The 21555-nt window shown below is 63.8% G+C and overlaps 2 protein-coding genes across 3 annotated transcripts in view; one reads left to right on the forward strand and one right to left on the reverse strand.

The window, feature by feature from the left end:
- The first annotated feature begins 1447 nt into the window (after positions 1–1447).
- Positions 1448–15668, forward strand: F11R (F11 receptor). The gene is made up of 9 exons (XM_053967112.1): positions 1448–1555; positions 4693–4749; positions 5452–5565; positions 6416–6572; positions 7831–8032; positions 9369–9471; positions 11913–12024; positions 12932–12980; positions 14990–15668. Exons 1-9 carry the CDS (start codon positions 1462–1464, stop codon positions 15023–15025), a joined length of 924 nt encoding a protein of 307 aa, XP_053823087.1. The 5' UTR covers positions 1448–1461; the 3' UTR covers positions 15026–15668.
- A 587-nt stretch (positions 15669–16255) lies between these two features.
- KCNJ10 (potassium inwardly rectifying channel subfamily J member 10) overlaps positions 16256–21555 on the reverse strand; it is a 9756-nt gene continuing 4456 nt past the window's right edge. Inside the window, exons 1-2 of one of the 2 annotated variants that reach the window (XM_053967023.1) lie at positions 21024–21080; positions 16256–19203 (exon numbers count right to left, since the gene is read on the reverse strand). In XM_053967023.1, coding sequence (XP_053822998.1) covers positions 18064–19203 — 1140 coding nt within the window. In that variant the 5' untranslated portion in view covers positions 21024–21080 and the 3' untranslated portion in view covers positions 16256–18063. Of the gene's footprint in view, positions 19204–21023; positions 21081–21555 lie in introns of those variants that run through there. The other variant, XM_053967022.1, reaches the window with a different exon arrangement.

Genomic DNA, 21555 nt, shown 5'->3' on the forward strand with positions numbered 1-21555 from the left:
GACCCCAAAATTCCCCCGAAAAGCCCAAAGAGACCCCAAAGCCCCCCTTCAGTGCCCCCCACTGGGAGGTCACTGGGCCGAACTGGGAGCCCTGGGGGGTCACTGGGGGGGTTCACCAGGGGTCACTGGTCTGAACTGGTCCGAACTGGTCCGAACTGGGAGGTCACTGGTCTGAACTGGTTTGAACTGGGAGCCCTGGGGGGTCACTGGGGGGGGTCACTGGGGGTCACTGGGGGGTCACTGGGGGTCACTGGTCCGAACTGGTCCAAACTGGGAGCCCTGGGAGGTCACTGGGGGTCACTGGTTTGAACTGGTTTGAACTGGGAGGTCACTGGGAGGTCACTGGGAGGTCACTGGGAGGTCACTGGGAGGTCACTGGTCTGAACTGGTTTGAACTGGGAGGTCACTGGGAGGTCACTGGTTTGAACTGGTTTGAACTGGGAGCCCTGGGAGGTCACTGGGGGTCACTGGGAGGTCACTGGTTTGAACTGGTCCGAACTGGGAGGTCACTGGGAGGTCACTGGTTTGAACTGGTTTGAACTGGGAGGTCACTGGGGGTCACTGGGGGTCACTGGGGGTCACTGGTCCGAACTGGTCCAAACTGGGAGCCCTGGGAGGTCACTGGGGGTCACTGGGAGGTCACTGGGAGGTCACTGGTCTGAACTGGTTTGAACTGGGAGGTCACTGGGGGGTCACTGGGGGTCACTGGGAGGTCACTGGGGGTCACTGGTCTGAACTGGTCCGAACTGGGAGGTCACTGGTTTGAACTGGTTTGAACTGGGAGGTCACTGGGAGGTCACTGGGGGTCACTGGGAGGTCACTGGTTTGAACTGGTTTGAACTGGGAGGTCACTGGGGGTCACTGGGAGGTCACTGGGGGTCACTGGGGGTCACTGGGGGTCACTGGGGGTCACTGGGGGTCACTGGGAGGTCACTGGGGGGTCACTGGGAGGTCACTGGGAGGTCACTGGTCTGAACTGGTTTGAACTGGGAGGTCACTGGGGGGTCACTGGGGGTCACTGGGGGTCACTGGGGGTCACTGGGGGTCACTGGGAGGTCACTGGCCCGAACTGGTCCGAACTGGTCCGAACTGGTCCGAACTGGGAGCCCCGCGCGTGCCCCCAGCGCCCCCTGGCGGCCGAAGCCGCCCGGTCACCACGACAACGCCAGGCCCCGCCCCCTCGCTCTCCCATTGGCCAGAAGTTGCAGCGCGCTCTCCCATTGGCCGCCGCTCCCCACGCCCGCCCCTTTAACCAATCAAACCGCGCGGGCCGCACCTGCCCGACCAATCGGCGAGCGCCGCTTTGAAACCGACAGGTGCGACAACCAATAGAGGCGCGGAGGGGGCGTGGCCCAGCGGCACCTGGCGGGGGGCTGGGCGTGGCCGGTGGGTGTGGTCTGGGGGGGCGGGGCTTGGCGGGGCGGGGCGGGGCGCGCGCACCTGGCGCGGGGCGGCGGCGCCATGGCGGGAGCGGAGCGGGGACAGCGGGGACAGCGGGGACAGCGGCACGGGCACCCCCCGGGCCGGCTGCTGCTGCTGCTGCTCGGGGGGCTCGGTGAGCGCGGGGGGGAACCGGAATTGGGGAGGGGGCTCGGGGAGGGGAAACCGGGGGGAGGAGGGGGGGGGAATTGGGGAGGGGCTCCGGGAATTGGGGGGGGAATTGGGGAGGGGAAACCGGAATTGGGAGGGGGCTCCGGGAATTGGGGGGGAATTGGGGAGGGGGGAGGGGACCGGAGGGGGGAGGGGGAATTGGGGAACGAGCGAGGGAATTGGGGAGGGGGGCTCCGGGAACCGGAGAGAGGCGGGAATTGAGGAGAGGGGAGAGGAAACCGGAATTGGGGAAGGGGTCGGGGAACCGGGGGGGAATTGGGGAGGGGGGAGGGGAAACCGGGGAGAGGCGGGAATTGGGGAGGGGGCTCCGGAAACCGGGGGGGGTCGGGAAACTGGGGGTCGTTAACGGGGCAGGAGAAACGGGGGAGCTCCCGTAGGACTCCGGGGGGGTCGGCGGGTACCGGAGAGGGCTCGGGAAGGGCGGGGGGGGGGTCGTTAACGGGGGGCACGTGGGGAGGGGGCGGGGAGGGGTCGGTACCGGGGGAGGGGTCGGGGAAGGAGCGGGATCACCCCGGGGGGGGGGAGAGGGGCAGGACCGGGCCGGCGTCACCGGAGGGGGTTGGGGCAGGGGGGGGTCGAGGTCCCGGTGGGTCCTCGGGGACCCGGCGAGGGTTTGTGGGGGGGGGGGGGGCACCGGAGCCGGTGCCGGTACCGGAGAGGCGATGGGGCCACCCAGCACCGCCCCCCCCCCCAGATGCGTTCCCGGTCGGTGCCGGTACCGGCGGCGGGGGGGGTTCGGTGTTTGTGTTCCCGGGGTGCGGGTCCCGATCCCGGCACTGCCGGGAGCCCCCGGTTCGGGGTCACCGCGAGGGGGAACGGCGGCCCCGGGACCCCCCCCCCCCCGAATTCCCGGAGGCCCCGGGATGGGCCGGGCCCGGCAGCTCCGGGACCCCCGAGCCCCGGGAATTCGGGGGGTCTCGGTGGCGCATCCGGACCGGAGGCCCCGGGAGCGGCGGTGGGGGCGGGGGTGGCTTTCCTGTCCCCTCCATTGTGTTCAACAATCCCGGGATTAACCCGATCCCGCCTGGGCTCGACCCGGCCTGAGTCGGGATTAACCCAAACTCGGTTTATTTGGACCCAAAACGGGTCGGGATTAACCCAAACTCGGTTTATTTGGACCCAAAACCGGTCGGGATTAACCCAAACTCGGTTTATTTGGACCCAAAACGGGTCGGGATTAACCCAAACTCGGTTTATTTGGACCCAAAACGGGTCGGGATTAACCCAAACTCGGTTTATTTGGACCCAAAACCCGTCGGGATTAACCCAAACTCGGTTTATTTGGACCCAAAACGGGTCGGGATTAACCCAAACTCGGTTTATTTGGACCCAAAACCCGTCGGGATTAACCCAAACTCGGTTTATTTGGACCCAAAACGGGTCGGGATTAACCCAAACTCGGTTTATTTGGACCCAAAACCGGTCGGGATTAACCCAAACTCGGTTTATTTGGACCCAAAACCCGTCGGGATTAACCCAAACTCGGTTTATTTGGACCCAAAACGGGTCGGGATTAACCCAAACTCGGTTTATTTGGACCCAAAACCGGTCGGGATTAACCCAAACTCGGTTTATTTGGACCCAAAACGGGTCGGGATTAACCCAAACTCGGTTTATTTGGACCCAAAACGGGTCGGGATTAACCCAAACTCGGTTTATTTGGACCCAAAACCCGTCGGGATTAACCCAAACTCGGTTTATTTGGACCCAAAACGGGTCGGGATTAACCCAAACTCGGTTTATTTGGACCCAAAACCGGTCGGGATTAACCCAAACTCGGTTTATTTGGACCCAAAACCGGTCGGGATTAACCCAAACTCGGTTTATTTGGACCCAGACTGGATTGGGATGAAGCCGATCCTAAATGTGGTCCTGGATCAGGTTGGGATTTTCCTGATCCCACCTGGTTTGGACCCAAAACGGGGCAGGATGAACCCGGTTCCTGTTGATCTGGACCTAAACCAGGTCGGGATTTACCCAATCCTGGCAGATTTAGACCCGGTCCTGGCAGACCCTGACTCGGGTGATCCCAGACTCCCACGGGCTCTTCCCATCCTTTGTTTATTCCCCAAACACCCTGAAATCCCATCCCGATTCCCCCCCCACCCCAAAATCCCCATTTCCCCCCCAGATCCCAATTTCCCTCCCCAAAATCCCGACTTCCCCCCGCCAAATCCCCATTTTTTCCCTCCTAAATCCCGGTTTCCCCCCAAATCCAGATTCCCCCCCAAATCCTGATTTTTTTCCCCCCCAAATTCCGATTTCCCTCCCCAGATTCCCATTTTTCCCCCCTAAATCCCGATTTCCCCCCCTAAATCCCGATTTTCCCGGCCGGTTTCGCTTGGCAGCGCCCCGCGGTGCAAAGGTGACGCGGGAGGGTGGCGGCCCAGGCGTTCCCGGGGACATTCCCGGTGACATTCCCGCTTGGAATGAGTCACCGGCGCCAAACCCGGCACCGGAGATGTCCCCGCTCCGGGGATGGGACACGGGGGGGACACGGGGGGACACGGGGGGGACACCGGGGTGACACCGGGGTGACACCGGGGGGACACCGGGGGGACATGGGCGTGTCCGTGTGCACACAGAGCTCGGGGAATTGCGACATTCTCGGCCGGTTTCCTGTGAAACTGGGCAGGAACTGGGCAGAGACCGGGACAGAAACTGGGAGAGAACTGGGCAGGAACTGGGAAAGAAACTGGGAGAGAACTGGGCAGAAACTGGGAGAGAACGGGGCAGAAACTGGGCAGAGACCGGGACAGAAACTGGGAGAGAACTGGGCAGGAACTGGGAAAGAAACTGGGAGAGAACTGGGCAGGAACTGGGCAGAAACTGGGAGAGAACTGGGCAGAAACTGGGAGAGAACGGGGCAGAAACTGGGCAGAGACCGGGACAGAAACTGGGAGAGAACTGGGAGAGACCAGGCAGAAACTGGGAGAGAACGGGGCAGAAAGTGGGAAAGGACTGGGCAGGAGCTGGGCAGGGCGGGCGGTGGCCGGACGGGATTTTCCGGCTCCCGGTGGCCGCACCCGGTGGCCGTGCCCGGGGCTCCCGGTGACCTCCCGGCCCCGCTGTCCCTCGCAGCCGCGCTGGCCGCAGCCCAGGTGACCTCGGAGGACCAGGAAGTGCCGGAGCACAAACGTGAGCGTCCCCGGCGTCCCCGGTGTCCCCCCCGGTGCCAGCGGCCCCGGGGCCATCCCGAACCCGGGGTGGGGGCTCCACCCAGGGAGGTTCGGGGGGGTCGGTTTGGGGTGATCCCAGTTCGGGGTGATCCTGGTTTTGGGTGGTCCCAGAACTGATCCTGGTTGTGGCTGAGCCCACTCCCAGTTCTGGCTGATCCCGGTTCTGTCTGGTGCCAGCCCCAGCCCCGGTTCTGGCTGAGCCTGGTCCCGGTCCCGGTTCTGGCTGATTCCAGCCTCAGCCCCGGTTCTGGCTGAGCCCAGTCCTGTTTCCGGCTGACCCTAGTCCCAATCCCAGTCCTGGTTCTGTGTGACCTCGGTCCCGGTTCTGTCCGGTCCCGATCCCAATTTTGTGTGACCCCAGGCCAGACCCGGTTCTGCCCGGTGCCGGTTCTGTCCGGTCCCGGTGCCGGTTCTGCCCGGTGCTGGTTCTGTCCAGTCCCGGTGCCGGTTCTGCCCGGTGCCGGTTCTGCCCGGTGCCGGTTCTGTCCGGTCCCGGTGCCGGTTCTGCCCGGTGCCGGTTCTGCCCGGTCCCGGTGCCGGTTCTGCCCGGTGCCGGTTCTGCCCGGTGCCGGTTCTGTCCGGTCCCGGTGCCGGTTCTGCCCGGTGCCGGTTCTGTCCGGTCCCGGTGCCGGTTCTGTCCGTGACCCCGCTCCCTCCCCAGCCGTGGAGGTTCGCTGCGCCGCGTTCCGCTCCGGCTCCGGCAGCGCCCGGATCGAGTGGAAGTTCCAGAGGGGCTCGTCCCTGGTGCTGATCTACTACGGGGGGGAGCTCACAGGTACCGGGACAGCGGGGACAGCGGGGACACTGGGGACACTGGGGACACTGGGGACACTGGGGGGACAGTGGGGACAGCGGGGGGACACTGGGGACAGCGGGGACAGCGGGGACACTGGGGACAGTGGGGACACTGGGGACACTGGGGGACAGCAGGGACACTGAGGACTTTGGGGACAGCGGGGACAGCGGGGACACTGGGGGACAGCAGGGACACTGGGGACAGCAGGGACACTGGGGACAGCGGGGACAGCGGGGACACTGGGGACAGCGGGGACAGCGGGGACACTGGGGGCACTGGGGGACAGCGGGGACAGTGGGGGCACCAGAGGACACTGGGGACATTGGGGACGCTGGGGACATTGGGGACATTAGGGACATCAGGGATTTCGGGGACACCAGGGGACACTGGAGGCACTGGGGATACAGGGGACACCAGGGGACATTGGAGGAGCCCTGTGGGGACATTTGGGGGATCCCTATGGGGACACTGGGGGTGTCCCCATGGGGCCATTGGGGGTGTCCATGAACCCACGGGGACGTTGTGGGGCCACAGAGGTGTCACTGTGGGGTCCCAGCCTTGTGTCCCGCAGAGCTGCACTGGGGGGGACACTGGGGTGTCCCTGTGGGGCCATGGGGGGTCCCCTGGGTGTCCCCTGGGTGTCCCCCAGAGCCGTACCAGGGTGTCCCTGAGGGGCTGTGCGGTGTCCCTGTGGGGCCATGGGGGTGTCACCCCGGTGTCCCAGCTCGGTGTCACCCAGAGCCGTACTGGGGTGTCCCTGAGGGGCTGTGGGGTGTCCCCTGGGTGTCCCCTGGGTGTCCCCTGGGTGTCCCAGCCCGGTGTCCCCCAGAGCCGTACCAGGACCGTGTCCAGTTCTCGCCCACGTCCATCCGGTTCCGCTCGGTGACGCGGGAGGACAGCGGGAAGTACATCTGCGAGGTGGTGGCCGATGGCAGCCACATCGCCAAGTCCGAGGTCAACCTCATCGTCCAAGGTGAGGCCACCCTGTCCCCAACCTCGGCCTCGTCCCCTGTCCCCATTCCTGTCTTTGACCTGGCCACGTCCTTGTCACCCATCCCTGGTCCCTGGTCTTGTCCCAGTCCCTGTCCTGTGTCTGGGTGGCTCCGGGGGGTGCTGTCACTGTCCCTGTCCCTGTCCCTGCCCTGTCCCCATGGTGACTCGGGGTGGTGTTGTCATTGTCCCTGTCCCTGGGGTGGCTCTGGGCAGTGCTGGTCACTGTCACTGCCCCTGTCCTGTGTCACTGAGTGATGCTGTCTGAGTGGTGCTGTCACTGTCCCTGTCCCCGGGGTGACTCCAGGTGGTGCCAGGCACTGTCCCTGTCCTGTCCCTGTGGTGGCTCCGGCAGTGCCATCACTGTCCCCATCCCTGGGGTGGCTCTGGGGGATGCTGTCACTGTCCCTGTGGTGGCTCTGGCGGTGCCATCACTGTCCCTGTCCTGTCCCTGTGATGGCTGTGGGTGGTGCCATCACTGTCACTGTCCCTGTCCCTGGGGTGGCTCTGGGGGATGCTGTCCCTGTCCCCGGGGTGACTCCAGCTGCTGCTGTCCCTGTCCTGTGTCACAGTGACTCCGGGCAGTGCCATCACTGTCACTGTCCCCGGGGTGGCTCCGGCGGTGCCAATCACTGTCCCTGTCCCTGTCCTGTCCCCGGGGTGGCTCTGGGCAGTGCCATCACTGTCCCTGTCCCTGTGGTGGCTCTGTGCAGTGCCAGTCCCTGTCCCTGTCCTGTCCCCGGGGTGGCTCCGGCGGTGCCAGTCCCTGTCCCGTGTCACAGTGACTCCGGGCGGTGCCATCACTGTCCCTGTCCCGTGTCATGGTGATGTCACCGTCCCTGTCCCTGTCCTGTCCTGTCCCTGGGGTGGCTCTGGGCAGTGCCATCACTGTCCCTGTCCCTGTCCTGTCCCTGTGGTGGCTCTGGGCAGTGCCAGTCCCTGTCCCTGTCCTGTCCCTGGGGTGGCTCTGGGCAGTGCCAGTCCCTGTCCCTGTCCTGTCCCTGTGGTGGCTCTGGGCAGTGCCAGTCCCTGTCCCTGTCCTGTCCCTGTGGTGGCTCTGGGCAGTGCCAGTCCCTGTCCCTGTCCTGTCCCTGGGGTGGCTCTGGGCAGTGCCAGTCCCTGTCCCGTGTCACAGTGACTCCGGGCGGTGCCATCACCGTCCCTGTCCCGTGTCACGGTGATGTCACCGTCCCTGTCCCTGTCCTGTCCCCGGGGTGGCTCCGTCACCGTCCCGGTGCCCCCGTGTGTCCGCAGTGCCCCGGGGAAGCCGCTGGCGCACGTGCCCAGCTCTGCCACGGTGGGTGCCCGGGCCGTGCTGCGCTGCTCCGAGGGCCAGGGCTCGCCGCCGCCCACCTTCCGCTGGTACAAGGACGGCACCGAGCTGCCCCCGGACCCCAAATCCAGCCCCGCCTTCCGCAACTCCTCCTACAGCCTGGACCCGCGCACGGGGGAGCTGGTCAGTGCCGGGGCCTGTCTGCCCCTCTCCCTCCATTTCCCCTTTCCTGCCTTTTCCCTGTTCTCCTGCCCCTTTTCCTGCCCCTCTCCCTCCATTTCCCCTTTCCTGCCTTTTCCCTGTTCTCCTGCCCCTTTTCCTGAGCTTTTCCCTGTTCTCCTGCCCCTTTTCCTGCCTTTTCCCTGTTCTCCTGCCCCTTTTCCTGCCCTTTTCCCTGTTCTCCTGCCCCTTTTCCTGAGCTTTTCCCTGTTCTCCTGCCCCTTTTCCTGCCCCTCTCCCTCCATTTCCCCTTTTCCTGCCTTTTCCCTGTTCTCCTGCCCCTTTTCCTGCCCTTTTCCCTGTTCTCCTGCCCCTTTTCCTGCCCTTTTTCCCTGTTCTCCTGCCCCTTTTCCTGCCCCTCTCCCTCCATTTCCCCTTTTCCTGCCTTTTCCCTGTTCTCCTGCCCCTTTTCCTGAGCTTTTCCCTGTTCTCCTGCCCCTTTTCCTGAGCTTTTCCCTGTTTTCCTGCCCCTTTTCCTGAGCTTTTCCCTGTTTTCCTACCCCTTTTCCCTGTTCTCCTGCCCCTTTTCCTGCCCTTTTCCCTGTTTTCTTGCCCCTTTTCCTGCCCCTCTCCCCCTCCATTTCCCCTTTTCCTGCCCTTTTCCCTGTTCTCCTGCCCCTTTTCCCTGTTCTCCTGCCCCTTTTCCCTGTTTTCCTCCTTTTTCCCCCTTTTCCTGCCCTTTTTCCCTGTTTTCCTCTCTTTTTCTCCATTTTCCTGTCCTTTTCCCTGTTCTCATCTCCCTTGCCCTGTTTTCCTCTTTCTTCCCCCCTTTTCCTGTCCTATTCCCTGTTTTCCTCTCCATTTCCCCTTTTCCTGTCATTTTCCCTATCCTTTCCCCTTTTCCTGCCCTTCTCCCTCTCCTTTTCCCCTTTTCCTGCCCATTTCCCCTTTTCCTATCCCTTTTTCATGTTTTCCTCCCCTTTTCCTGCCCTTTTCCCTGTTCTCCCCTTTTTCTGTCGTTTTCTCTCACCTTTTCCCATCCTTTTCCCTGTTTTCCTCCCCTTTTCCTGTCCATCTCCTTTTCCCCCTTTTCCCCCTTTTCCTGCCCTTCTCCCTCTCTCTTTCACATTTCCCTGTCCTTTTCCCAGTTTTTCTCTCCTTTTCCTGTCCCTTTCCCCTCTTTTCCTCTCTCTTTCCCCCTTTTCCCATTTTCCTCTCATTTTCTCTCTTTTCCTGCCCCCATTTCCCCCCATTTTCTCCCCATTTCCCCTTATTTCCCCCCATTTTCCCAAATTTCCCCCCATTTCCCCCCCCCATTTTCCCCGTTTTTCCCCTTTTCCCTGATCCCTGCCCGTTGCAGATCTTTGAGCCCGTGGGGGGCTGGGACACGGGCGATTATCACTGCGAGGCCTCCAACAACGTGGGCAGCCCCCAGAAATCCGACGTCTTCCGCATGGAAGCCAGTAAGGAGCGAGCCCGATCCCAGTCCTGATCCCGATCCCCATCCCGATCCTCATCCCGATCCCAATCCCCATCCCAATCCCAATTCTGATCTCGATCCCAGTCCTGATCCCAATCCCCATCCCAATCCCAATTCTGATCTTGATCCCAGTCCTGATCCCAATCCCCATCCCGATCCCAGTCCTCATCCCAATCCCCATCCCAATCCTCATCCCGATCCCAATCCCAATTCTGATCCCGATTCCCAGTCCTGATCCCAATCCTGATCCCAATCCCAATTCTGATCCCGATCCCAGTCCTCATCCCAATCCCGATCCCAATCCCAATTCTGATCTCGATCTCAGTCCTGATCCCAATCCCCATCCCGATCCCAGTCCTCATCCCAATCCCCATCCCAATCCCCATCCCGATCCCAATCCTGATCCCCATCCTGATCCCAATCCCAATTCTGGTCCTTATTCCCAATCCCCATCCCGATCCCAGTCCTGATCCCAATCCTGATCCTCATCCTGATCCCCAGCCTGATCCCAATCCCAATTCTGGTCCTTATTCCCAATCTCAATCCCAATCCCCATTCCCATCCTGATCCCAATCCCCATCCCAATTCCCAATCCCCATCCCAATCCCCATCCTGATCCCAGTCCTGATCCCAATCCCCATCCCAATCCTCATCCCGATCCCAATCCTGATCCCAATCCCAGTTCTGGTCCTTATTCCCAATCCCCATCCCAATCCCGATCCCAGTCCTGATCCCAATCCTGATCCTCATCCTGATCCCAATCCCAGTCCTGATTGCAATCCTGTTCTCGATCCCAATCCTGATCCCAATCCCAATTCTGGTCCTTATTCCCAATTCCCAATCCCAATCTCCATCCCCAGTCCTGATCCCAATCCCGATCCCCAGCCCAATCCCATTCCCGCCTCTCCCACCCCTTTTCCAGGCCCTGCTGGCCTTTGGAGCAGCCCCCACCCCATTAATTATGTTAATGAGCCCCGGGATAGCGGGAATGGGGGAATGAGGAGGGATCCCACAGGGAATGGGAGGGGGGAATCCTGGAATTCCCGCCGGGATCCGCTCCCTGTCGGGATCCAGGTGGATCCAACCCCAATCCCAGCCTTATTTGGAGCTGGGCACCCCAAAATCCCCCCTGTCGGTGCTGGGATCCCCCACATCCCATTGGATCCTCCTAATCCTGTGGGATCCCCCCGATCTTGTGGGATCCCTCCCATCCTGTGGGATTCCCTGATCCCATGGGATCCCCGCTGATCCCTCCCAATCCCCCAGATCCCATTGCATCCCTGCCAATCCCTTGGGATCCCCTGATCCAATGGGATCCCCCCAGACCCATGGGATCCCTTGATCCTGTGGGATCCCTTCCAGTCCCAGCATTGATCCTGTGGGATTCTCCCCAATCCTGCGGGATCCCCCGATCCCATGGGGTTCCCAAATCCCTCCCGATCCCCCCGATCCCATGGGGTTCCCAAATCTCTCCCGATCCCCCCGATCCCGTGGGATCCCCCGATCCCATGGGGTTCCCAAATCCCTCCCGATCCCCCCGATCCCGTGGGATCCCCCGATCCCATGGGGTTCCCAAATCTCTCCCGATCCCCCCGATCCCGCGGGATCCCCCGATCCCATGGGGTTCCCAAATCCCTCCCAATCCCCCCGATCCCATGGGATTCCCAAATCCCTCCCGATCCCCCCGATCCCGTGGGATCCCCCGATCCCATGGGGTTCCCAAATCCCTCCCGATCCCCCCGATCCCGCGGGATCCCCCGATCCCATGGGGTTCCCAAATCCCTCCCGATCCCCCCGATCCCGCGGGATCCCCCGATCCCATGGGGTTCCCAAATCCCTCCCGATCCCCCCGATCCCGCGGGATCCCCCGATCCCATGGGGTTCCCAAATCTCTCCCGATCCCCCCGATCCCGCGGGATCCCCGATCCCATGGGGTTCCCAAATCCCTCCCAATCCCCCCGATCCCATGGGATTCCCAAATCCCTCCCGATCCCCCCGATCCCGCGGGATCCCCCGATCCCATGGGGTTCCCAAATCCCTCCCGATCCCCCCGATCCCGCGGGATCCCCCGATCCCATGGGGTTCCCAAATCCCTCCCAATCCCCCCGATCCCATGGAGTTCCCAAATCCCTCCCGATCCCCCCGATCCCGCGGGATCCCCCGATCCCATGGGGTTCCCAAATCCCTCCCGATCCCCCCGATCCCATGGGGTTCCCAAATCCCTCCCGATCCCCCCGATCCCGTGGGATCCCCCGATCCCATGGGGTTCCCAAATCTCTCCCGATCCCCCCGATCCCGCGGGATCCCCCGATCCCATGGGGTTCCCAAATCCCTCCCAATCCCCCCGATCCCATGGGATTCCCAAATCCCTCCCGATCCCCCCGATCCCGCGGGATCCCCCGATCCCCGCTCCGTGTCCCGCAGGCGAGGTGAACGTGGGCGGCATCGTGGCCGCCGTGGTGCTGCTGCTGCTGCTCCTGGCGCTCGCCGCGCTCGGCATCTGGTTCGCCCACAGGCGCGGCTACTTCGGCAGTGAGTGACTGGGAGGGACTGGGAGGGGCTGGGAATGGACTGGGAATGGACTGGGAGGGGCTGGGATGGATTGGGAGGGACTGAGAGGGAACTAGGATGGACTGGGAGGGACTGGGAATGGACTGGGAGGGACTGGGATGGACTGGGATGGACTGGGATGTACTGTGAGGGACTGGGGATGGACTGAGATGGACTGGGAGGGACTGGGATGGACTGGGATGGACTGGGATGTACTGTGAGGGACTGGGGATGGACTGAGATGGACTGGGAGGGACTGGGAATGGACTGGGATGGACCGGGATGTACTGGGAATGGACTGGGGTGTACTGGGAATGGACTGGGATGTACTGGGAATGGACTGGGGTGTACTGGGAATGGACTGGGATGTACTGGGAATGGACTGGGGTGTACTGGGAATGGACTGGGGTGTACTGGGAATGATCTGGGATGGACTGGGAGGGGCTGGGGGGGACTGGGATGTACTGGGAATGGACTGGGAGGGACTGGGAGGGACTGGGAGGGACTGGGATGTACTGGGAATGGACTGGGAATGGACTGGGATGGACTGGGATGGACTGGGATGGACTGGAGGGGACTGGGAACAGTCTGGGGTGGCCTGGGAGTGGCCCCGTGTCCCTGGGTGTGTCCCCACGGTGTCCCCGTGTCCCAGCAATGTCCCCCCCGCGTCCCCCCCCCCTCCCTGACCCCGTCCTTTCCCTTTTTTCCAGAAAAAACCGAGTGAGTGACACCGGAGCCACCTCCTCCTCCTGGTGACCCCACCCCCCCGATGTCACCTCGGTGTCACCCCGGTGTCACCCCGGTGTCACCCCGGTCCCTTGGGTGTCCCCTGGTGGGGACAGAGGGGACACGGGGGGGGTGGCACATCCCCAAACTTCCCGGTTTTCCCGCAGTGCCGGCGGGAAGAAGGTGATTTACAGCCAGCCCTCGCGGCGCAGCGAGGTGAGGACGTGGGGACACCGTGGGGACACCGTGGGGACACCGTGGGGACACCGGCACCTGCCACCGCCCTGGCGGGGACACCCCAGTGGCACGGGGACACCCCGGTGTCCCCAGTGTCCCTTGGCAGGAGGGTCCTGGGGGGTGGGGGGGTGGGTGATGGTGTCACCTGTGATGTCCCCAGTGATGTCCCCGTGTCCCCATTGGTGTCACCGTGTCCCCAGTGATGTCCCTGTGTCCCCAGTAATGTCCCTATTGATGTTCCCATGTCCCCAGTGATGTCCCCGTGTCCCCATTTGTGTCACCATTGGTGTCCCCATGTCCCCAGTGATGTCCCCATGTCCCCAGTGATGTCCCCGTGTCCCCATTTGTGTCACCATTGGTGTCCCCATGTCCCCAGTGATGTCCCCGTGTCCCCAGTGATGTCCCCGTGTCCCCATTTGTGTCACCATTGGTGTCCCCATGTCCCCAGTGGTGTTCTCATGTCCCCAGTGATGTCCCCGTGTCCCCATTGGTGTCACCGTGTCCCCAGTGATGTCCCTGTGTCCCCAGTAATGTCCCTGTTGATGTTCCCATGTCCCCAGTGATGTCCCCGTGTCCCCATTTGTGTCACCATTGGTGTCCCCATGTCCCCAGTGATGTCCCCGTGTCCCCATTGGTGTCACCATTGGTGTCCCCATGTCCCCAGTGGTGTTCTCATGTCCCCAGTGATGTCACCGTGTCCCCATTTGTGTCACCATTGGTGTCCCCATGTCCCCAGTGGTGTTCTCATGTCCCCAGTGATGTCACCGTGTCCCCATTGGTGTCACCATTGGTGTCCCCATGTCCCCAGTGATGTCCCCGTGTCCCCATTGGTGTCACCGTGTCCCTGTTAATGTCCCCAGTGTCCCCGGGGATGGTGGTGGAGGGAGGGGGCTCATGGGGCTCCCTGTCCCCATTGATGTCCCCATTGATGTCCCCATTAGTGTCCCGTTATTGTCCCTGGTGTCCCCTTTAATGGTCCTGTCACTGTCCCATCCCTGTCACTGTCCTGTCCCTGTGTCCCCATCAATGTCCCTGTCCCCATGGCTGTCCCCATGTCTGTCCTGGTCCTTGTTCCCGTCCCTGTCCCCATCATTGTCCCCATTGCTGTCCCTGTCCCCATCATTGTCTTCATCGATGTCCCCATGTCTGTCCTGGTCCTTGTCCCTGTCCCCATCCCTGTCCCCATGGCCGTCCTTGTCCCTGTCCCCATGTCTGTCCCCATCGATGTCCCCATGTCTGTCCCCGTCCCTGTCCCCATGTCTGTCCCTGTCCCCATGTCTGTCCCCATCGATGTCCCCATGTCTGTCCCTGTCCCCATGTCTGTCCCCATCCCTGTCCCTGTCCCCATGTCTGTCCCTGTCCCCATCGATGTCCCCATGGCTGTCCCTGTCCCCATCCCTGTCCCTGTCCCCATGGCTGTCCCTGTCCCTGTCCCCATGTCTGTCCCCATGGCTGTCCCTGTCCCTGTCCCCAATGCTGTCCCTGTCCCCATGTCTGTCCCTGTCCCTGTCCCCATCCCTGTCCCTGTCCCCATGGCTGTCCCCGTCCCCATCGATGTCCCCATGTCTGTCCCTGTCCCCATCCCTGTCCCTGTCCCCATCCCTGTCCCTGTCCCTGTCCCCATGGCTGTCCCTGTCCCCATGGCTGTCCCTGTCCCCATGGCTGTCCCTGTCCCTGTCCCCAATGCTGTCCCTGTCCCCATGGCTGTCCCTGTCCCCATGGCTGTCCCTGTCCCCATGGCTGTCCCCGTGTCCCCATCGATGTCCCCATGTCTGTCCCTGTCCCCATGTCTGTCCCCATCGATGTCCCCATGTCTGTCCCCGTCCCCATCCCTGTCCCTGTCCCCATGGCTGTCCCCGTGTCCCCATCGATGTCCCCATGTCTGTCCCTGTCCCCATGGCTGTCCCCGTGTCCCCATCGATGTCCCCATGTCTGTCCCCGTCCCCATCCCTGTCCCTGTCCCCATGGCTGTCCCCGTGTCCCCGCAGGGCGAGTTCAAGCAAACCTCCTCGTTCCTGGTGTGAAGTCGCCTCCGCCCCCCCGGACACTTTTTCCCAATTCCCGGAATTCCGACGGATTTTGGGAATTCCAGCAAGATTTTGGGAATCCCATAGGATTTTAGGAGTTCTGTGGAATTTTGGGAATCCGGCAGGATTTTGGGAATTCCATGGAAATTTTGGGAATCCAGCAGGATTTTGGGAATTCCAGCGGGATTTTGGGGAATTCCAGCGGGATTTTGGGAATTCCATGGAAATTTTGGGAATCCAGCAGGATTTCGGGAATTCCAGCGGGATTTTGGGGAATTCCAGCAGGATTTTGGGAATTCCAGCGGGATTTTGGGAATTCCCATGGGATTTTCGACGCGTTTTTTTTAAAGCCTCACCGGTGCCTTCGCCGCCGCTGCCTCTGGAGCTTGGGGGGCTGGGGGGTCCCTGTGTCCCCTCTGTGTCCCCTCTTTGTCCCCTCTTGTCCCCCTCACTGTCCCCTCCCATTCCCCCCTTGTCCCCCCCCCCATTGTCCCCCCTTGTCCCCTCTCTGTCCCCGGGGGGCTCCGGGAGGGGGTGGGGCGGGTGCCACCACCTGGGGACACGTGTCCCACTGGTCCCAGTGGCCCCCCCCCGTACTGGGAGCGTGGGGGGGGTACTGGAAATAAACCTGTGTCCTTTACCTGGCCTGGTGACACTGGTGGGGACACTGGGGGGACACTGGGGGGACACTGGGGGGGTCTCTGGGGACATTAAAGGGACATTGGGAGGTCCCTGGGGACATGGAGGATGCCAGCACCCTGGGGGACATTTCGAGGGGGTCCCTGGGGACACTTGGGGACATTGAGTGGGTCCCTTGGCACACTGGGGGTTCCCTGGGGACACTGGGGGTGCCATGGGGACACTGCGGGGGTCTCTGGGGACATTGAGGGGACACTGGGGAGTCACTGGGGACATTGGGAAGATACTGGGGACATCCAGGGGACATTGTGGGGTGACCCTGGGGGCTGGAGGAGACCCTGAGGGACACTGGGGGGGGTCTCTGGTGACACTGGGGGACACTTTGGGGGGCATTTAGGACCCCTGGGGACATTGGGGGGGTCCCTGGGGCAGAGGGGACATCGGGGGTCACCATGGGGACATTGGAGGACCCTGGGGGACATCGGGGAACCCCCGGGGGGACATTTGGGACCCCAGGGGACATTGGGGGGGGTCTCTGCGGGTTGGGGGGACATCGGGGGACGCTGTGGGGACACTGGGGACACCCCCCACCATCGACGTCACCTTTATTGAACTCCTGCCCCTCCCCCCCCCCGCCCCCAAACCGAGCTCGGGCCCCCCCCGGGGGGGGGGGGGAGGGGCGGCTTTGGGGGGTCCCGGGGGGGGGGTCCCGCTCCTTCCTCATTACCGACACCTTTAATTAGTGGCACTAATTGCCCCGGCGCGGGGGGGCCGCGTTAATTGCGGGGTCTACGTTAAGCAGCAGCGACGGGCGGGGGGCGAGGGGACCCCGGCCCAGGGGAGGGGAGGGGACACGGTGGCCGATTATCGGTGACACCCCGGGGGGACCCCCCGACACTGCCCGGAGTGGGGGGGGGGGGGGGGGACACGGGAGGGGGGTCCAGCGCTTGGGGGGGGGTGTTGGGAGGGTCTCCTGCCTCAGTTTCCCCTGGCAGGGTGGGGAGCAGCAGCGCCCTGGGGGCTGGTGGCACCTCCAGGGCTTGGTGGCATTTCTAGGCATTGGTGGCACTTCGGGGCTGGTGTCACCTCCAGGGGTTGGTGGCACTTTGGGGCACCAGGGACTGGTGTCACCTCCAGGGAGTGGTGCCATCTTAGGGCTCGTGGCACCTCCAGGGCTTGGTGGCATCTCCAGGGGTTGGTGGCACTTTCAGGCATTGGTGGCACTTTGGGATTGGTGGCACCTTCAGGCATGGTGGCATCTCCAGGGGTTGGTGGCACTTTGAGGCTGGTGTCACCTCAAGGGCTTGGTGACACCTCCAGATGGTGGCACTTCCAGGGCTTAGTGACACTTCCAGGCATTGGTGGAATCTTGGCTGGTGGCTCTTCTGGGCGTTGGTGACACTTTGGGGCTGGTGGCACTTCCAGATGTTGGTGGTACCTCCAGTGGTTAGCGACACGTCCAGGCATTGGTGGCATTTCCAGGTGTTGGTGACACTTTGGGGCTGGTGGTACCTTCAGGACCTGGTAGCACCTCCAGGCATTGGTGGCATCTTGGGATTGGTGTCACCTCAGGGCTGGTGTCACCCCCAGATGTTGGTGTCACCTCAAGGCTGGTGGCACCTCCAGGCTCTGGTGTCACCTTCAAGCTCTGGTGATGCCTCCAGACACCGGTGTCACTCTGGGGCTGGTGGCACCTCCAGATGTTGGTGACATCTCCAAGGACTGGTGACACCACCAGGGCTGGTGACACCTCCAGAGGCTGGTGGCAGTTCTGGGGCTGGTGGCACCTCCAGACCTTGGTGTCCCATTGAAACTGGTGAAAACTCCAAACCTGGCAACACTTCCAGGCTTGGTGACACTCTGGGGCTGGTGGCATCTCCAGGCATTGGTGACATCTCCAGGGCTGGTGGCATCTCCAGCGCTGGTGACACTCCCAGTTGTTGGTGTCTATCTGGGGCTGGTGACACGCCCAGATGTTGCTGTCCCTTTGGGGCTGGTGGCACCCCAGATGTTGGTGGCACCCCTACATGTTGGCATCCCTTTGGGGCTGGTGGCACCCCCAGATGTTGCTGTCCCTTTGGGCCTGGTGACACCTCCAGATGTTGGTGGCACCCCCAGATGTTGGTGGCACCCTCAGTTGTTGGTGTCTCTTTGGGCCTGGTGACACCCCCAGATGTTGGTGGCACCCCCAGATGTCGGTGTCCCTTTGGGCCTGGTGGCACCCCCAGATGTTGGCATCCCCTTGAACCTGGCGGTACCTCCAGACACGGCGACACCTCCACCATCCGCCGCCACCCCCTTGCTCCGGTGCCACCTCGGGGCCGGTGCCACCCTCGCCCCGGCGCCACCCCGGTGCCGACGTCACCCCGGTGCCGACGTCACCTCTCCGTCCCCCCTCAGACGTTGCTGATGCGGACGCTGAGCGGGGCCCCCTCCCCGTCCCGCTCCGCCTCCCGCAGCGACTCCTCCAGCTTGACCTTCTCGGGGTCCCCGAACCGCACGGCCTCGTGGTGACAGCAGGGCGCCGCCACCTTGACCACGCGGTCGAAGAGGCTGAAGTCGGCCACGTACTTGCCGCTGGCCGACAGCGAGATGGCCGGCGTGAACTCGTAGCCCCACAGGATCTCCTCGGGCAGGTAGGACGTGCGCACCTGGCACGTGGCGCTCGTCGACTCCACGGTGCCGCTGAGGATGACCACCAGCTCGAAGTCGCCGTCCCCCGAGCGCAGGGACACGTCCCGCAGCGGGCTGGCCTCGTCCACCACGTGGTAGAAGGTCAGCGGCAGGATGAGGAAGGGGCTGTCCGAGGACGTGTCCACCTGGAAGTCCACGTTGAGCTGGTTGAGCCGGACGCTCTCGCCCTCCTTGGTGAGGTGGGTCTGCAGCAGCTTCCCGGTGACCTGGCAGCCGATCAGGAGGCTCTTCCTCATGTTGGCCACGCGGATCATCAGGCAGGTCTTGCCGTCGTGCTGCGCCACCACCGCGTTCTGGCTGAACTTGATGGTCTCGGCGCGCTTCTTGGGCCGCGCGATCTTGGCCAGGAAGGTGCCGGTGATGAAGATCTCCAGGATGGTGGTCAGCACCAGCTGGGTGATGAGCAGCACGATGGCCAGCGGGCACTCCTCGCTGATGTAGCGGAAGCCGTAGCCGATGGTGGTCTGCGACTCGAGGGAGAAGAGGAAGGCGCCGGTCAGCGTGTGCACCTGCATCACGCACGGCGTGTGGTTGGCGGGCGGCTCGAACTCCAGCAGGTCGCCGTGCGCCGCGGCCACCAGGTACCAGACCACGCCGAAGGCGAACCAGGTGCCGGCGAAGGTGGCGGAGAAGAGCAGGAGCTTGTAGCGCCACTGGAGGTCGATGAAGGTGGTCCACAGGTCCTTGAGGTACAGGAAGCGCTTGTCCGAGATGTGCTCCATGCGCACGTTGCTGCGGCCGTCCTTGGTCAGCACGCGGCGCCGCCGCAGCCCCGGCCCCATCAGCGGGCGGCTGTCGGTCTGCGTGGTCTGGCTGTAGTACACCTTGGTGGAGGACGTCATCTGCGGGGACAGGTGAGGGACAGGTGAGGGACAGGCAGGGGACAGGCAGGGGACAGGTGGGGGACACATGGAGGAGGTCATCTGTGGGGACACATGAGGGACAGGCGGGGGACATGTGAGGGGCAGGTGAGGGACAGGGGAGGGACAGGTGGAGAGGGGCATTTGTGGGGACACAGGGACAGGTGAGGGACAGGTGGAGCGGTGATCAAATGTGACACGGGGGACACATGAGGGACAGGTGGAGAACATCATCTGTGGGGACATGTGAGGGACAGGGGAGGGACAGGTGGGGGCATCTGCAGGGACATGGGAACAGGTGAGGGACAGGTGGGGGGGGTCATCAAGGGGGACACAGGGACAGGTGAGGGACAGGTGGAGGATCACATCAGGGGGGAACCGGGGGGGTCCCTGTAGCTCTGCATCCCCATCTCCCTCTGTCCATGCCCCGTCCCACTGTCCATCCTCGTATCCCTCTGTGTTCATTTCCCTCTGTCCATCTCTCTGTCCATTCCCATGTCCCTCTGTCCATCCCTCTGTCCCTCTGTCCATGCCCTGTCCCACTGTCCATCCTCGTATCCCCCTGTCCATCCCCATTTTCCTCTGTCCGTCCCCATGTCCCTCTGCTCATCCCTCTGTCCATCCCTCTGTCCATCCCCATGTCCCTCCATCCCTCCACGTGCCCCCCCCAATCCCAAATCCCCCCGTGTCCCCCCCGTGTCCCCCGCTGTCCCCTGGCAGCTCCGGTGGCCGCGGAAGTGTCCCAGGCGTCCGGGAGGAAGAGGAAGGGGATGAATGGGAGGTGACAGGGACAAATGGCCGGGGGCAGCGCCAGGCGCCTCCCCGGTGTCCCCGTGTCCCCGTGTCCCGGTGTCCCCATCCCAAAAAAGGCCCTTTCAGCCCCCGCCAGCCCCTGGCCCCGCCATCGTTTCCGCCGCGGAAGGGCAGCGTGCTGGGGACACGGGGACACGGGGACACGGGGAGGTGGTGGCACCACGGGGGGTCTCCTTGGAGCCCCATGTCCCCGTGCCGGCCAAGGCTGGGGGACACGAGTGGCACTGCCACTGTCCTGGCTGCGCCAGGGAAATGTCCTGGAAGGGACGGTGGCACCCGGGGCAGAGGGGACATCGGTGTCCCCAAAGAGGGGACACGGAGCTGCTCCTTCCCAGATGGGCTCTTGGGGGTCCCTGGAGCCACCGTGTCCCCACGGAGCCACTGTGTCCCCAAAGCCACCATGTGTCCTGGAGCTGCTGAGGGTCCCCAGCACCCCTCATGTCCCCAGAGCCCCCCCATGTCCCCCAAGAGCCGCTGTGTCCCCAATGCCACCGCCTGTCCTGGAGCTGCTGGGGGGTCCCCAGAGCCCCCCATGTCGCCAGAGCCACCAGCTGTCCCCAAAGCCACACCATGTCCTCAGGTTCCTGGGGTGCCCAGGGCCTCCCATGTCCCTGAAGTCACTGTGCCCCCCAAAGGCCCCCCCATGTCCCCAAAGCCACCGTGTCCCCATCCCCCTGCTTTCGGGGTCTCTGCACACCCCTGTCCCCATCTAGGGTGGTCCCGACCCCCCTCTTTTGGGCCCTCCCCCCTCCTTTAGGTTCCTGACCCCCCCCCCCTTTCCTCCCCCCACCCCCCTTTTTTTGTCCTCCCCACCCCCTGCCCCGTTTTTGGGGTCCCCGCCCCCTCCGAGGGCCCCGCGTGCCCCCCGGCCGTGCTCTGGTGGCCGGACACGGCTCGGGACAAGCCGCAGCTTGTTCCCGGTGCCCGGTGCCCGCGGCACAACCGGTTACCCATTAACCCCACCCCCGACACCCCCCCCCACTCCGTGCCTCAGTTTCCCCTCGGGGGGTTCTGGTCACTTTGGGGGTCACCGCAGAGGCCCGGCCCTACATGGGGGGGTGCAGGAGGACTGGTGGTGGGTGGGGGGGGGGCCCCAGGGACGCGTCCCCGTTCCCCGCGTCCCGCTGGCACCGGCGGCGCGGGCACCGTTCCCACGCCACGGCGGTGCCAGGCGTGACCGGGCGCCCCGCCAGCCGCACCCCCCCCTCCCCCCCCCCGCCCCCAAACTGGGGCGCGGGGCTGCTCCGCACTGGGGTAACTGGGATTTGGGGGGGCAGCGGCCCCCCCCAGCCCCACGGAGGGGTCCCCCCAGTTGAGGAGGGGGGCGCGGGGTGGGTGCGGCGGGGGTGGAGCGGGGGTGGCCGTGGCGGGGGGGGGGGACAGGGACGGGGACAGGGACAGTGGGGCCATTGTGCGGCCGGAGCCGAGGCTTCAATGGGGCTGGCGGGGGGACAAAGGCGCTTTCACGGAGCCCTCGTTAAGATGCAGAGCCCCGCGCGCCCGCCACCGCCAGCGCGGGGG

This window comes from Vidua chalybeata, chromosome 29 (genome assembly GCF_026979565.1).
Source record: "Vidua chalybeata isolate OUT-0048 chromosome 29, bVidCha1 merged haplotype, whole genome shotgun sequence".
Lineage (NCBI taxonomy): Eukaryota > Metazoa > Chordata > Aves > Passeriformes > Viduidae > Vidua > Vidua chalybeata.

Coding starts and splice junctions, on each gene's coding strand:
- F11R (XM_053967112.1), top strand. CDS start 1,462: ATGGCGGGAGCGGAGCGGGGACAGCGGGGACAGCGGGGACAGCGGCAC. Junction 9,472..11,912: donor CGTCTTCCGCATGGAAGCCA/GTAAGGAGCGAG, acceptor CGTGTCCCGCAG/GCGAGGTGAACGTGGGCGGC. Junction 12,981..14,989: donor AGCCCTCGCGGCGCAGCGAG/GTGAGGACGTGG, acceptor GTGTCCCCGCAG/GGCGAGTTCAAGCAAACCTC.